This window comes from Mandrillus leucophaeus, unplaced genomic scaffold (assembly GCF_000951045.1).
Source record: "Mandrillus leucophaeus isolate KB7577 unplaced genomic scaffold, Mleu.le_1.0 Scaffold379, whole genome shotgun sequence".
NCBI classification, from domain to species: Eukaryota; Metazoa; Chordata; class Mammalia; order Primates; family Cercopithecidae; genus Mandrillus; species Mandrillus leucophaeus.
This window is the reverse complement of record NW_012104020.1, coordinates 60,580-75,621: the sequence shown is the minus strand read 5'-3', so window position 1 is coordinate 75,621 and position 15,042 is coordinate 60,580. Positions and strand designations below refer to the sequence as shown.

The window sequence follows — 15,042 nt, the reverse complement described above, 5'->3', positions numbered from 1 at the left end:
TGTTAGCCAGGATGGTCTCGATCTCCTGACCTCGTGATCCGCCCGTCTCGGCCTCCCAAAGTGCTGGGATTATAGGCTTGAGCCACCGCGCCCGGCCAGACACCCCATCTTAACTCTTTTCCAGGATTCCCACCCTGGGTTCTTCCTCACTGAGAGGTGGTGAATACTGTAAGGCTGAGAAGACAAGTAGGGATATACACTTTCCATTATGGTAGCCACTGACCACATGTGGCTATTTAAATATAAACTGGCCAGGCGCTGTGGCTAACACCTGTAATCCCAGTACTTTGGGAGGCCTAGGTGGGCCAATCACCTGAGGTCAGGAGTTCAAGACCAGCTTGGCCAACATGGTGAAACCCTGTCTCTACTACACACACCAAAAATTAGCCAGGCGTGGTGGCAGGTGCCTGTAATCCCAGCTACTCAGGAGGTTGAGGCAGGAGAACCACTTGAACCCAAGGAGCCGGAGGTTGCAGTGAGCTGAGATCGCGTCATTGCACTCCAGCCTGGGCAATAAGAAAGAAACTCTGTCTAAGAAAAAAAAAAAAAGTAAACTCATTGACTTGAAATAAAACTTAAAATTTAGTTTCTCTTTCTCAGTGGCCACATTTTGAGTGCTCAATAGTCACATGCGGCTACTGGATGCCATACTAGACACACGTATATAAAACATTCCCAAGCTGGACATGGTGGCATGCATCTGCAGTCCCGGCTACTCAGGAGACTAAGGCAGGAGGATTGTTTGAGCCCAGAAGTTCCAGTCTGTAACTGCCCAGTGGGTTCCTTTTTGCCCACTGCCCAAATAGAACCTATTTATCAAAATAGGAGAATTGCAATAGAAAAATTATTTAATACACAAGGCCAGCTAAATGAGAGACCAAGAGCTGGGCACAGTGGCTCACACCTGTAATCCCAACACTTTGGGAGGCTGAGGCAGGCAGATCACGAGGTCAGGAGTTTGAAACCAGCCTGACCAACATGATAAAACCCCATCTCTACTAAAAATACAAAAATTAGCCAGGCTTGGTGGTGCACAGCTGTAATCCCAGCTACTTAGGAGGCTGAGGCAGGATAATCACGTGAACCTGGGAGGCAGAGGTTGCAGTGAGCCAAGATTGTGCCACTGCATTCTAGCCTGGATGACAGAGCAAGATTCTGTCTCAATAAATAAATAAATAAATTAATTAATTAATTAATAAAGGCCAGGAGCAGTGGCTCTCGCCTGTAATCCCAGCGTTTTGGGAAGCCAAGGCAGGCAGATCACCTGAGGTCAGGAGTTTGAGATCAGCCTGGCCAACATGGTGAAACCTCATCCCTACTAAAAATACAAAAATTAGTTGGCCATGGTGGCACATGCCTGTAGCCCCAGCTACTTGGGAGGCTGAGGCAGGAAAATTGCTTGAACCCAGGAGGCAGAGGTTGCAGTGAGATGAGATCATGCCACTGCACTCTAGCCTGAGCGACAGAGTGAGATTGTCTCGAAAAAAAAAGTTTTTTTAATAAACAAATAAATAAATGGGAGACCAGAGTTGTATTACTACTCAATTCAGCCTCCCTGGATATTTGGAGGCTAGGGTCTTGGTGGTTTTTTGGTTTTTTACTATTATTATTATTATTATTTGGAAGTCATCTTTCAAGCCTGAAGGAGGCTAGGCTTTTTTATAGCCAGTGGTCGGGGAATGGGTGCTGCTGACTGGTTGGGGATGAAATCATAGGGGTCTGGAAAATGGTCCTCCTACACTGAGTCCACTTCTGGGTGGGGGCCGCAGGACCCAGGAGTCATGAGTCTTAAGCCAGGTGGAGCCATCTTGTCAACAGAAATGCAAAAGTCTTGCCAGTCACGGTGGCTCACACCTGTAATCCCAGCACTTTGGGAAGCTGAGGTGGGCAGACTGCTTCAGTTCAGGAGTTCTAGACCAGCCTGCGCAACATGGTGAAACCCCATCTCTATTAAAAATACAAAAACTGGTCAGGTGTGGTGGCACACGCCTGTAATCCCAGCTACTTAGGAGGCTGAGGTGGGAGAATCACCTGAGCCTGGGAGGTCAAGGCTGCAGCAAGCCAAGACCATGCCACTGCACTCCAGCCTGGGTGACAGAGTAAAGAAAAAAAGAAATGCAAAAGTCTGAAAAGACATCCAACAAACCAATCGTAGGTTCTACAATAGTGATGTCATTTATAGGAGTAATGGGGAAAGTTGCAAATCTTGTGACTTCCAGAATAATGGCTGCTAATTGTTTAACTAAGCCTACATCTCAGCAGAATTCAGGTCCCTCTCATCCTCTAACCTGGTGGTCTTTCATTCTTTTTTTTTTTTTTTTTTTTTTTTTTTTTGTGGGTGGCGGATGGAGTTTCACTCTTGTCAACCAAGATGGAGTGCAATGGTGCTATCTCAGCTCACTGCAACCTCCGCCTCCCAGATTCAAGTGATTCTCCTGCCTCAGCCTCCTGAGTAGCTGGGATTACAAGTGTGCACCACCACACTCAGCTAACTTTTGTATTTTTAGTAGAAATGGGGTTTCACCATGTTGGCCAGGCTGGGCTCGAACTCCTGACCTCAGGTAATCCACCCACTTCGGCTTCTCAAAGTGCTGGAGTTACAGGCATGAGCCATCACACTCGGTCTCTTTCATTAGTTTTTAAAAGGTGGTTTAGTTTTGGGAAAGGCTATTATCATTTAAACTGTAAACTAAATTTCTCCCAAAGTTAGCTTGGCCCATACCCAGAAATGACCAAGGGCAGTCTGGAGGTTAATGGTAAGATGAGTTTGTTAGATCACATCTAAATTTCACTGTCACAATTTTCTCACCATTATAATTTTGGCAAAGGTGGTTTCAAGCCCAGTCTGGGCAACATAGCAAGACCCTCATCTCTAAAAATAAGACAAATAAATGAAAATATTTCCATCATCACAAAGTTCTATTGGACAGTGCTGCTCTAGGGCTAGACAACTCAGGTTTGAATCAGACACATCCAAACTGCTAATGCATTTCCCTGGGTCTCAGTGTCCTCATCTATAAAATGGGATAATAAAAGTTCCCGTCTCATAAAGTTATTATGGGGATTAATTCTGGTAAAGTACTTAGAGTGTTGCTGGGCATGTGGTAAATGTATACTCAGTAAACAGCAGCATTCAATATTTTTATTCATAGAGCCCTTCGTGGTTCACTAGATCCTGGAATGTGAGAACTGGCAGGGACCCATTTTACTGATGAAAATATGGAAACTCAGGTTGTGGAAGTGACTTGTGTTGTGGGGACCTGGCCTGTCAGGGGTGGGATGAGGATAGCATGGCCTGACTCCTAGCTGGTGCCCATTACCTCCACCCATGCTCCCTCCATGTGACAATGAGACCCCAACTCTGGAGATGCCAAAGCCCACAGTTACTCCTGTCCCCAACCAGGACGGCTCAGGAGGTAGTGGGCTCTCTGTCCCTGGAGGCCAGCCCACAGGTAATAGACAGCTCCAGATGGGAGGATTCACTCTTCCCAGTAGTTGGGCTAGATGTCCCAGCCCCAACCTGAGTCCCAACCCTGCCCCAAGTTTGCTGTGTGACCTGGGAAAACCCTCTGGACTTGGTTTCCTCTTGGGTAAGTGAGGGAGGGATGAGATGCTCACAAAGGCTACCAGGGCTCAGGTTCTGGGAACCAGCCACTGCCTCGCCTGGAGCCTGGCCAAGAGGAGGTGCCCCCATTCTCATTTGCAATCCAGATTTGACTGGACTGCAGGGGTTGACCAAGAAAGAGAGGGTGGTGAGAGGCTGTGATGGGGATGATCAGTGGCAGGGGAAGAGAGGGTAGTCTGGGGCAATGGGGACCCACCAGCTTGTGCCAGCAGACACTCCCCATCAACTGCCAGTTGGGGCTGTGATAGGGCACTGCCAAGGGCTGGCTGCCCATCTTCTCCCTGCAGGACCTGCTCCTGCCCACCCTGCTGGCCAAGGGCTAGGCACTTTGGGGAGCAGGGTGCCTTCTGAGTGTGCAGAGAGGCAGAATCAGGGCTTGGAAACAGTGTGCCCTGAGCCCAGCTTTCACTATGCCTAGCACCAGGGAGAGAAACAGGAAGAGAGATACCCACTGCTGGATCCTTGCCCAGGGGACACAAGCTGTTCATGTGTTAGGAGCCCACCAGGAAGTGCCCCCAGGAGGTCAAGAGAAGGGCCAGGCAAGGATGGCTCTCCAGAGAAGGATAGGAACTGACCTGTGAAGGATGGGGAGGATTTGCAGAGGCAAAGGAGTAGAGAAGCCATGGCAAGGAGACATAATCGCGTGAGCAAATGGAGCCAAAACGGGGAAGGCACCTGTTCTGGAAATGAGAAGGTCCTTTTGAGTGTATCTGTGTCCAACCCAACAACTGCCCCTCCAGGACACGACCAAAACACCCTTCCCCATCATCCAAGCTGCAGGGCTCCTGGCATGAGTACCCTAGGATAGTGGTGTCCAGCTTGGTGGGGAGATAGGAGGCCCCAGGTGCTACAGCTGAAAGCCAGCAAGAGCAGTAGACAACTGAGCTATGGAGCTGTCCAGCTTTGGGTTCCAGTCCCAGGCTCTGCCATCATTAGCTGCGTGACCTTGGACAAGTTACATAACCATTCCGGGCCCCAGTGTCTTCATCTCTTGGAATAGTGTCTCAAACCTCCTGGAGCACGGGGAGAAAGAGAAATTAGGTATGAGGGCACTGAGTGCATGGTCAGCACACAGTGGGCACAGAGTAAGTGAATGGCAGCTCTTGCCAGCCCCAGTTTCCTGGCTACAGACCACAGGAGACAGAATGTGTCCATTCTGGCTCGGCCATAGCTTCTGGGTGACCTTGGAGGAGCCACACCCCTGCTCAGGGCCTTAGTTTCCTCATCTGTCTCGTGGGGGTTATATTGCTTTCCCTGTCAATATAGGCAGATAGACAGCAGCAAACCTGCCTCAGGTGCTGGACACTGTGGGGGTAATTATTTCAGCAGCACATGGAATTGGAAGCCTCTAGAATAGGCCGCAGATCCCAGCAGCCCTATATAGCCCTGCCAGCCTCTAGCTGGGGCCTCACAGAACAGAGGGCAGGGCTGGGCCCGTAGAACTGTACTGTAAGGATGGACTCTGGCTCTGGGGGGCCCAAACACTCTCAGCTCCGTCAGGTTCTCGAATAATAGGGGTCTGCAGGGACCAGGCCCTCACTAATCCCCTATTAAAACTTGAAAGGGGCCAGGGAACCTCCAGAATAAACTCATTAACTTTTATGGGATAATAAATGAATCCCATTAAATTCTCATTCTCCCCGTGCCGGGCCAGCTTAACCTCTGGAACCCAGAGGAGTGGGCCCCCTGCCCGCCCTGTCCCTCAGGCTCCCCCTTGCACCCACACGCTGTCATGCCCTCCCCTGAAGCTGACAGTTGGTGCTGCCACAAGGCGGGGATCAGGCCTGAACTTGTCCCAGAACTTTGGCTCCTGTGCCTGCCCACCTCGGAGGGGCCAGAGGCTTGGGGAATACATGGCACCTCTTCAGGGGCTGCCAGAGTGACAGGCAGCGCCGTCTGCCCTTCCAGAGGCTACAGTGGGTGACAGTATATGTCTGTCCACAGATGAGCCCTCCCCAAACCCAGTATGTCTTCACTCTACAGATGAGCAGACAGAGGCTTGAGTGGGCAGCCCCCGCCCGGGTCACACAGCTAGTGTTGCATCGATTTGGGATTGGAACCCAAGGTTTTCTGGCTGACTGGTACAGAAAGATCTGCAGAAACAGCAGCGCTGAAGGGGCAGGCCAGCTGGCCCTGAGGTGGCACCACTGCCTGGTACGGTGGTTCCTCCAGGCTGGGGCACTGTGTAATGACTCCAGCTCCACCGCACACCATCACTGTGAACCTGGGCAAGGTTCTGGGCCTCACTGAGCCTCGGTTTCCCCATCTATAAGACAGAGGCCATAACATCTACCTAGCTGGACGCTAGAAGAGACCCCAGTCCTTAAGGCTTCCCCTAAACACAGGCTGGGCCCCACCCCCCCATCCGGATCCAGATCTGGAGCGCATGGGGCCTCCGCTCCACCCTCACCCAGCTGGGCCCTGGGAATTGGGGTGGGGTAAGCGGTCCTCTCAGGGAGTCTCAGGCTGGGGTTGGGGGGAAGGGGCCTCCAATCCCAAGAGGGGCCGTAGGGGGGCGGTGCGGGCAGGGAGGCGGGAGCGGGAGAGAATCCACCGGGGAGGCATCCTGAATGGCTCATTAGTGCCGATGAAAGCCTTTTTTCATTTCGTCTAAATACTTTAAACAGGGCTCCCTCCGATGTCTATTTGCATAGCTTAAGAGCTAATGCGGGGGGAGGGCCCAGGCGGCGGCGGGGCCATGCCAGGGCTGGGGGCTGCAGGCCCCGGGAAGTTCCTGGGCTGTCTCCACCCGGGATGGCGTGCGGGGAGGGGAGGGGTGTTTCCCGGACCCAGCTCACTTGGAGAATACAGCCCCAGGCCCTGCGGGAGGGGAGGACTGAGCAACAGGGAGTGCATCCTGTGTTCTCACACCAGGTGGGCCTGGCAAGTGGGGATCACCGGGGACAATCTTGCTGCCACCCACGGACATGCAGGGCCTTGAAGGTGGCCGCCCTTTGCATGGTGCAGTATTATCTTTGTTTTATGGATGAAGTCTTTGACATCCTCAGGGTCACACATGCTGCCACCCAACATGGAACATGGGTAGTCCCCCAGAGAGGAGGGACCCCTACCTGCCAGGGGCCAGCCGCTTCCTACCCTAGAAGCCTGCCTCAGTGTTCCCTTGACAGGGGCTGCCCAACCTCTGACTGTGGCCTTCTCCCTCAGCCTTCAGAACACATGCAGATTCCCACAAAACCCTTGCAAAGTACCCATTTTATAGCTGAGGAGGTGAAGGCTCTGAGAGGCAACTTGCCAGGCTCACATGACTTTTAAGTGGCAGAACTGACACTTGAACCCAGGTCTGTGTGGCTCTGTGCCCTGGCACAGCAGTGTTGTTGGGTCTCCAGTTTGGGTTCGTGGCTCAGATGTGCTTCAGGCATGGGGTGGGGACTTTCCTGGGTCCCAGCCAGAAGGCTTCCGGAGGCCCTGCTCAAACAGGGCCCAACCCAAGTCCCAATGCCAGAAGTTCTGGCCCCAGACTTCTAAATGGCGTGAGATCTTTGACAAGTCCTTACCTCTCCCTGGACTTAGTTTCTTCAACTGGCTGGAGTGTTCTCTGCTGTGTAGCTCCAGTCTCTCCCTCCCATGAGGCAGGTGGGTGCGTGGAAAGACCTAGGGCTTTGAAGCCAGATCAACGTAGGTTTAAATCCCAGCTGCATCACTGCGAGACTTCAGGTGAGTCTTTGTCTCACCTCTCTAGGCTTCAGGTCTTTGTAAAGTGGAAATAAAATTCCCATCTCCCAGAGGCGCAGCATCTATTAAATGATACAAAGTCTGGGAAGGGCCTGACACAGTAGTGCCTGATGAGACTGGGCATCGGAGCCCCTGACACCTTCTTCTGCTGTCCCCTGTATCATACTCTCCCTTTGTCAGTCCCTGCACCCCTGAATTCAGTCAGCCCAGGCAGAGAGAAGCCCCTATCCCCTGGCCACAATCCTGGGAAACTAGGAGACAGGTCATAGGACCTCAGGCCTCCAACAGAGTCAACCAGGGGGTCTGGAGATGCCCTCTCCCTAGAAATGGTTGTCTCCCAGAGGTTATCTTACCATCTCTGACAGCGGGTGGCACCCGCTGGGACCAAATGGCAGCTGATTTTGGAATCAATTTGCTTGTTTGATATGCTATCTCAATCCCAGATAGCACAACCAGTGCAATCGACAATGACGGGAGGTGCCCATTAGTGCTGCTCCATTGCTCAGCACCCACCTGGCAGCCAGCAGGAAGAGCTGTGCCTGCCTTGGTCACTTCCTGAATTAGAGGATCTCTGTGCACTCCCTCTCCCAGGGAAGAGTCCCATAGCTACCTACTTTGAGAGCCAAGGGCCCCATCTCTTGTTGGGTACTGTGGAAAGGGGCCACATAAACAATGCCTGGCTCTAGGGGGCTCCAATCTATGTGATTAGAAAAGCACCCCTTCCTTGTGCCATGCTAGAATCAGTCTCAGCTTACCTGGCAAAGCCTATGTGACATCTGGGGGGTGGGCAAAAAGAGGAGCCTTGTTCTGGCATGTCACAGGCACTGCCTGGACCTTCCATAACTGATTCAGATGAAAGACAGGCACTGGTGGACCATCTGCTCTGGGAGGTATGGGCCTGGCTGGACATCTAGATTGGACAGCGTTGTCAGTGGCTGGCATACAATGCCAAGACACAGATGGGCTGCTTTAGTGGGCATCTCAGGAAATAGCAGTTGGTCTTGGTTTCTCAGGGCTGGGGGTACCCAAGCTCCTCTGCCCCAGAAGAATGGAGAGCCCTCCAACCTGTACCCACCTCCCCCACCCAACTTCCTCCCTCCTCCCATTTGTCTGACACATCAGAGCTGCTATGGTCTCCTGAACAGAACGTAGGCCATCTGCTGCTTCCTCACGCCTGCCAATCCATGGAGTGGGTGTGAGCCTGTGGAATGACAGCCCCACCATCAGACGTGCGGAGGAAGCGACCTTCTCCTTGCAAACTCTGTGATCTCACCCCGGCTGTGTTTCCCTTCAAGTCCTCATGCAGCCATTTTGAGAGCTGTAAGGATCAGAAATATCCTCCCAGGCTTCTCAGAGCTGGCAAAATTCTGTATGAGCTGAATCTGGAGCCAGCATTCATTGACCTTTCTTGGCAGTTAAGGATCTGGGGATCCGAGTGGGCCACAAGCAGAATACGCATCATCTCTCCAGCTATGTGGTTGAATAAGTCAACATAATCAATAGCAGAGAAATCTGTACCTCGGACCAGAGATAGCAAATAAGTTTCATCCCCCAGAGCCAATCTCATTGATTGGTAGTGGCTGCCTGGATAACATTGTGAGAAGGAAGTTGCTCCCACATGGGCCTTAGCAAGAAATAACCAAAATTGATCAGCAATGCCTGCCATGGATTAGGGGGTGGGTGCGCAGCATGCTAGATTTCCATTCTACACCTGTTTTTGACCCTGCCCTAGATGGAACCTGACTATTGTCACCAGAAAGATTAAGGGAACTCAGGGGGACATATCAAATAGAGAAGGGATGTAATATTATCTCAGTCAATCCTAAAAAGGAGATCCAATTTTACAGATGCGAAAACTAAGGTTCAGAGAGTTTGGGTGATTTGCCTGAGGGCACACAGCCCTAGAGTAGTGGATCTGGGATTTGAAGTTATGTCTGCCCAGCTCCACAACTTGGCTCTTCCCATTCTACTCATATTACTGCTCTTTATGGACCATAAAGAGCAGTAGCTTATGGACCATGCTTTATGGACCATAAAAACAGAAAAGAGTACAAAAGAAATGATTTCCTGAGAACTGAGAGAAACTACTGGGCCCCTAACAAAGAAGTCATGCACCCATGGCCAGGTGCAGTGGCTTATGCCTGTAATCCCTAGGAGGCTGAGGTGGGAGGATTGCTTGAGTCTAGGAGTTTGAGACCAGCCCAGACAACATAGTGAGATCCCCATCTCTACAAAAATTCTAAAAATTAGCCAGGCATGGTGGCAAGCACCTGTAGTCCCAGCTACTAGAAGTGGGAGTGTGGGGAGTGTGGCTGAGGTGGGAGGATCGCTTGAACATGGGAGGTTGAGGCTGCAGTGGAGCCATGATTGCGCCACTGCATTGCAGCCCGGGCCACAGAGCAAGACCCTATCTCAAAACGAACAAATAAAAAAAGAAGTCATGCAACCATGAGGAAATCTAAAATAAAATCCCAAATATGTGACGCATTTCCTGAGGCTAATGACTAGCAGGTTCACTGAGAACGGGAAATGAACTTGAATGCCCTATCATCTCAGGCAGGAAAGACACTGTGGTGGGAGACACACTTACGCTCGCTTAAGGTTTTCATCTCAATTCAACTGGTCGTGTGACTTTGAGCAAGTCACTTCCTCTCTCTGGCCTATTTCCTCATTAGTAAAATAAGGTCTCTACTTTTCATTAGGGATGGCAAATATTTGTCACGTCAGTCTGAGGTGTCAGGTGTGACCTGGTGGAGTGCTGCGTTGAGGAGGATTTTGAGGCTGAACCTGAGAACAGTAGGAAATGGTACATAGATGGGCTAGAAATGTCTGCCTCTGGTGCTGGAGAAAGAGTGTCTCACGTGCCACCCTTGAAGTATGTAATAGCGCCTCACTTCCAGCTCATCAGTTCTGTAGTTCCGTGATTCTCAGCAGTGAGCACGCTCCTCAGGGCTCTCTGTCCAAAGAGAGCTGCCCCCCCACAACTACTCGAGCTGGGCGTGATGCTGCTCTCTGGAGCAGGGGGAGAACCTCTGACCATCCCTTATTATTCCAGGACTCTCTTCAGAGGCCCCAACCATGGGGAAAGGACAAGCCCCAGGCATCGAGGAGACAGATGGCGAGCTGACAGCAGCCCCCACACCTGAGCAGCCAGAACGAGGCGTCCACTTTGTCACCACAGCCCCCACCTTGAAGCTGCTCAACCACCACCCGCTGCTTGAGGAATTCCTACAAGAGGGGCTGGAGAAGGGAGATGAGGAGCTGAGACCAGTGCTGCCCTTCCAGCCTGACCCACCTACACCCTTCACCCCGAGTCCCCTTCCCCGCCTAGCCAACCAGGACAGCCGCCCTGTCTTTACCAGCCCCACTCCAGCCACGGCTGCGGTACCCACCCAGCCCCAGTCCAAGGAGGGGCCCTGGAGTCTGGAGTCAGAGCCCCCTGTGCTTCGAATCACAGCTCCCCTACCTCCAGGGCCCAGCATGGCAGTGCCCACCCTAGGCCCAGGGGAGAGACCCAGCACTACACCCCCTAGCAGAGCCTGGACACCAACCCAAGAGGGTCCTGGAGACATGGGAAGGCCATGGGTTCCAGAGGTTGTGTCCCAGGGCGCAGGGATTGGAATCCAGGGGACCATCACCTCCTCCACAGCTTCAGGAGACGATGAGGAGACCACCACCACCACCACCATCATCACCACCACCATCACCACAGTCCAGACACCAGGTCAGCTCCCTGCTGGCTTGCAGATGTGGAAATGGGGATGAGGGAGGCTGCGGGGCCCCTAAAAGCCTGTCTCTGACACTGTGCCAGCCTACCCTGTCCTTTGGCACCAAGGGCCAGCCTACAAGAGGCATGTGGTTTGGACCCAGATAGTCCTGAGCTCAAATCCTGTTTCTTTGGCCAGGTGCAGTGGCTCATGCTTGTAATCCCAGCACTTTGGGGGGCTAAGGTCAGTGAATCATCTGAGGTCTGGAGTTCAAGACCATCCTGGCCAACATGGCAAAATCCCATCTTTACTAAAAATACAAAAATTAGCCGGGCACGGTGGCAAGCACCTGTAATCCCAGCTACTCGGGAGACTGAGGCAGGAGAATCACTCAAACCTGGGAGGCAGAGGTTGCAGTGAGCCGAGATTGCACCATTGCATTCCAGCCTGGGCAACAGTGCAAGACTCTGTCTCAAAAAAGAAAAAATCTTGATTCTTCCACCTATAACATGACCCTAGGAATTCTATTTGACATCTCATCTCTGAGCCTCATCTGTAAAATGGCAATAAGAAAACAAACCTCGGCCAGGCACGGTGGCTCACGCCTGTAATCCCAGCGCTTCAGGAGGCTGAGGTGGGTGGATCGTGAAGTCAGGAGATCGAGACCATCCTGGCTAACACGGTGAAACCCTGTCTTTACTAAAAAATACAGAAAATTAGCAGGGTGTGGTGGCAGGCGCCTGTAGTCCCAGCTCTCGGGAGGCTGAGGCAGAAGAATGGTGTGAACCCAGAAGGCGGAGCTTGCAGTGAGCCGAGATTGCGTCACTGCACTCCAGCCTGGGCGACAGAGCGAGACTCTGTCTAAAAAAAAAAAAAATACAAAAAATTAGCCAGGCCTGGTGGCGTATGCCTGTAATCCTAGCTACTCAGGAACCTGAGCAGGAGAATAGCTTGAACCCAGGAGGCAAAGGTTGCAGTGAGCTGAGATCATGCCATTACACTCCAGTCTGGGCAACAAGAATGAAACTCCATCTCAAAAAAAAAAAAAAGAAAACAAAAACAAACCTCACTGAGTCACTGTGAGAACTGAGATAAGATTGCACATGGTAGGTGCCCAATAAAAGGTGTTCCCCTTCCTTCAACAGGAGACTAGACATCACAAGAGGTGGTGTTCACTTCACACACACACACACACACGGTTCAACCTTAGTTGGACCACTTCACCAGAGATGGCACTAGCTTTGTGTCTCCTCCTGCCTCCCAGGCCCCTGTAGCTGGAATTTCTCAGGCCCAGAGGGCTCTCTGGACTCCCCTACAGACCTCAGCTCACCCCCTGATGTTGGCTTGGACTGCTTCTTCTACATCTCTGTCTACCCTGGCTATGGTGTGGAAATCAAGGTGAGTGATCTGGATCTGGCAAGGGCAAAGCTGGGCCTGTTGTATTCTCTTTCTTCAGAGAGGCACATGCTATGAGAGGATGTGGGGATGCTTAGGAGCATCAATTGTCGGGGGCCGCCTAAGGCCAGGGCTGGGAGATGGGCCTAAAACATGGTTGGATTCTGTCCCGTGTGCTTGGCAATGGCCTAGGCCTAGAGGGGCTGTGGGAGGGGGCTCTAGCCTTGGATGGGCAGGGGATTGGGCGAGTATAAACCCTACATCTGAATCTATGGGCTAAGCAGAGAACACAGGGCTGCCGCATTGGGCCTGAGAGAGTCATGGAGCCTCATTCATTCATTCATTTAGCAAATGCTCTCTGAGCAGTTCCTCTGGGTCAGGTCCTGTGCTGGCTTCTGGGATGCAGAGGTGGGGGAAGACAGACCTGACCACACCATTAGAGAGGTGATCAGCTGATAAGAAAGTCAGATCTATAGCCCAGCCTCCTGTCCCCAGCCTCCCTGGGCTATCTCATCCCTCTATTAGAATTAAGACTTTCTCTTAATCCCAAGGCCTGAGGCTGCAGGTCCTCACAGATGTCCCACAGGCTTCTCAACCTCCACAAACCCAAATCTTCCTTTTGTTCCCCCAGAGCCACTCCCGTCCAGGTCAGAAATCTGGAGCAGAACCACCACAGTGCAATGTGGATGGTGTCCCTGGATGTGCAACATGGGGTCACCTTGGCCCTTCCCTGTCCCTCTTCCCCCAGTCCCATCAGTTCATCCCAAAATTCTGTCACCATGACACTCCCCTCTAAATCTGTCTGCTTCTCTCCCTCTGTCCCTGCAACCACACGTGGTTTAGTCCTCACCATCCCTCCCTTGATGATGCAGTAGCTGCCTCACTGGTCCCCCCGCCCACACTTGCTCCCTACTCTACCCATCTCCACCTCCACTGCAGTCATTTTTCTCAAATCAATCCTGCCCCTACACCTCTCTAAGGATGCCTAAATCTCTGGGTCCACCCCTAGCCACTCCTTCCCTTGTTCTTTACCCCTACTTTGCACTAAATAGCTTGCAGCTAACTGAATGGGCCAACCCTTCTTTCCCAAGTCCCAACTGCACATGCTGGTCCCTCTGCCTGGAAGAGTCATCCCACGATGCCCTCCCTTAGGACTCGACCCTGGCATCACCCTCTCTGGGAATTCCCTCAGATCCCCAAAGCCTGGGGCATCCCCCATCTTAGTTCTTAGCAGTCTGCCTTCCATCCATCTATTTACAGCCATCCACCTCCCCAGCTACTGTGAGCTCCTTGAGGGGTGCCTTGTAGTGAAGAGCCCACAATGGGCACTCCATGCACTGACTGAATGACTGGACAAAGGAATGGAGGAAGGAAGGGATGTGGTGACATTTGACTTGAATCTTGGAGACTGACCAGGGGTGGGCAAGAAAGGCATTTAGCCCGGTTGAGGGAATCTGGCAGGGCGCTGAGAAGTGTGTCCTGCTCCCTGCTCCCTGCCTTCTGTTCTGCTTCCCACCCATTCCAATTCCTGCATGTCCCTGGATTGGGGCCTGGAGCCGTCTAGACTTGTCCTGGGGCAGTGCCTCCAGTCCTCCCCTCTCGGGATGTCAGGTCCAGGTCTCTGAATCAGACCCTGTCAGGGGGACCCTCTCCTACCCCTGTTGGGCCCCTCCCCTTCTTCCTACAACCGTTTCCTCCTACTCTGCCAAGCCCTGTGCCCCTCACTCTGGACTGACTGGGAGGGTAATTAGGAACAGCCACCCCCCCTCTCAAGCCATTAGCACTCAGCACTGCTTAATTAAGGTAATTAATGTAAAATCATCACCTAATGAGAGGTGGCACCGGCTGTGGCTCACTGGGTGGAAGGCACCAGCTGCAGGTGTGGGAAAGGGGGTGGAGGGGGCAGGTGCCAGGCTGAGTGCCACCCTGAAGGCCTGGGAGGCTCTATCTGCCCCTCAAGGACTACCACCCCTACTGAAGCCCACTGGACAAGGCTGAACCCAGCCCTGGTACTCTCCACAATGGGGCAAGATGCTGGCTCTGCCTGCCCCCTGCTCTGGCCCAGGCACAAGCCCCACGCTGGATGCCCACCCCCTCACACAAACCCTGTGTCTGTTGTCTGGTGCTGCCACATTTTTTTTCTTTTATCAGAATGCAAAAGCCGTTACCAGGCAACCTTGAGACGAAGACCTGCCACAGCCCTGGATTGTTGTCAGGAAATGTGGCAGATGCTGGCCCCACCCTCCACCTCGGTACCATGGAGGCAAGGTCCTTGGGGACACTGTCGGCCCAGATGGCCTGAGATAGTCTGAAGCCATGGAGGGGAGGTGGGCACAGGGTGGCCAGAGCTGGGTCAGCGCCCAATTTGGGGAAGGAGCAAGAGACAGAATCAGCCAGAACTAAGCAGGATTTAAGGTTCTTCTTCCAGGGCTAGTTCTGGCAACCTCTACCCCTACCCAGGCCACTTGGGACCTGAAGAATTTCTACACTACACACCAATACCCACTGGAGAGTTGGAAAAACTGAGGCCCAGGCAAGAAAAGGGATTTGCCAAAAGTCGGTCAGTTAATCACTAACTAATGAGTTTTGTTGAGTGGATTTGTTCTACAAGTATACATTGAG

The 15,042-nt window shown here is 52.4% G+C and overlaps 1 protein-coding gene across 2 annotated transcripts in view; it reads left to right on the top strand.

Annotated features, from left to right (window-relative positions):
* Window positions 1-15,042, top strand: part of SEZ6 (seizure related 6 homolog (mouse)) — a 51,161-nt gene that overhangs the window by 14,438 nt on the left and 21,681 nt on the right. For both annotated transcript variants that reach the window (XM_011990357.1, XM_011990356.1), the window contains exons 2-3: window positions 10,374-11,042; window positions 12,290-12,423. In XM_011990357.1, the coding sequence (XP_011845747.1) occupies window positions 10,374-11,042; window positions 12,290-12,423 (803 nt within the window). The remainder of the gene's footprint in view (window positions 1-10,373; window positions 11,043-12,289; window positions 12,424-15,042) is intronic.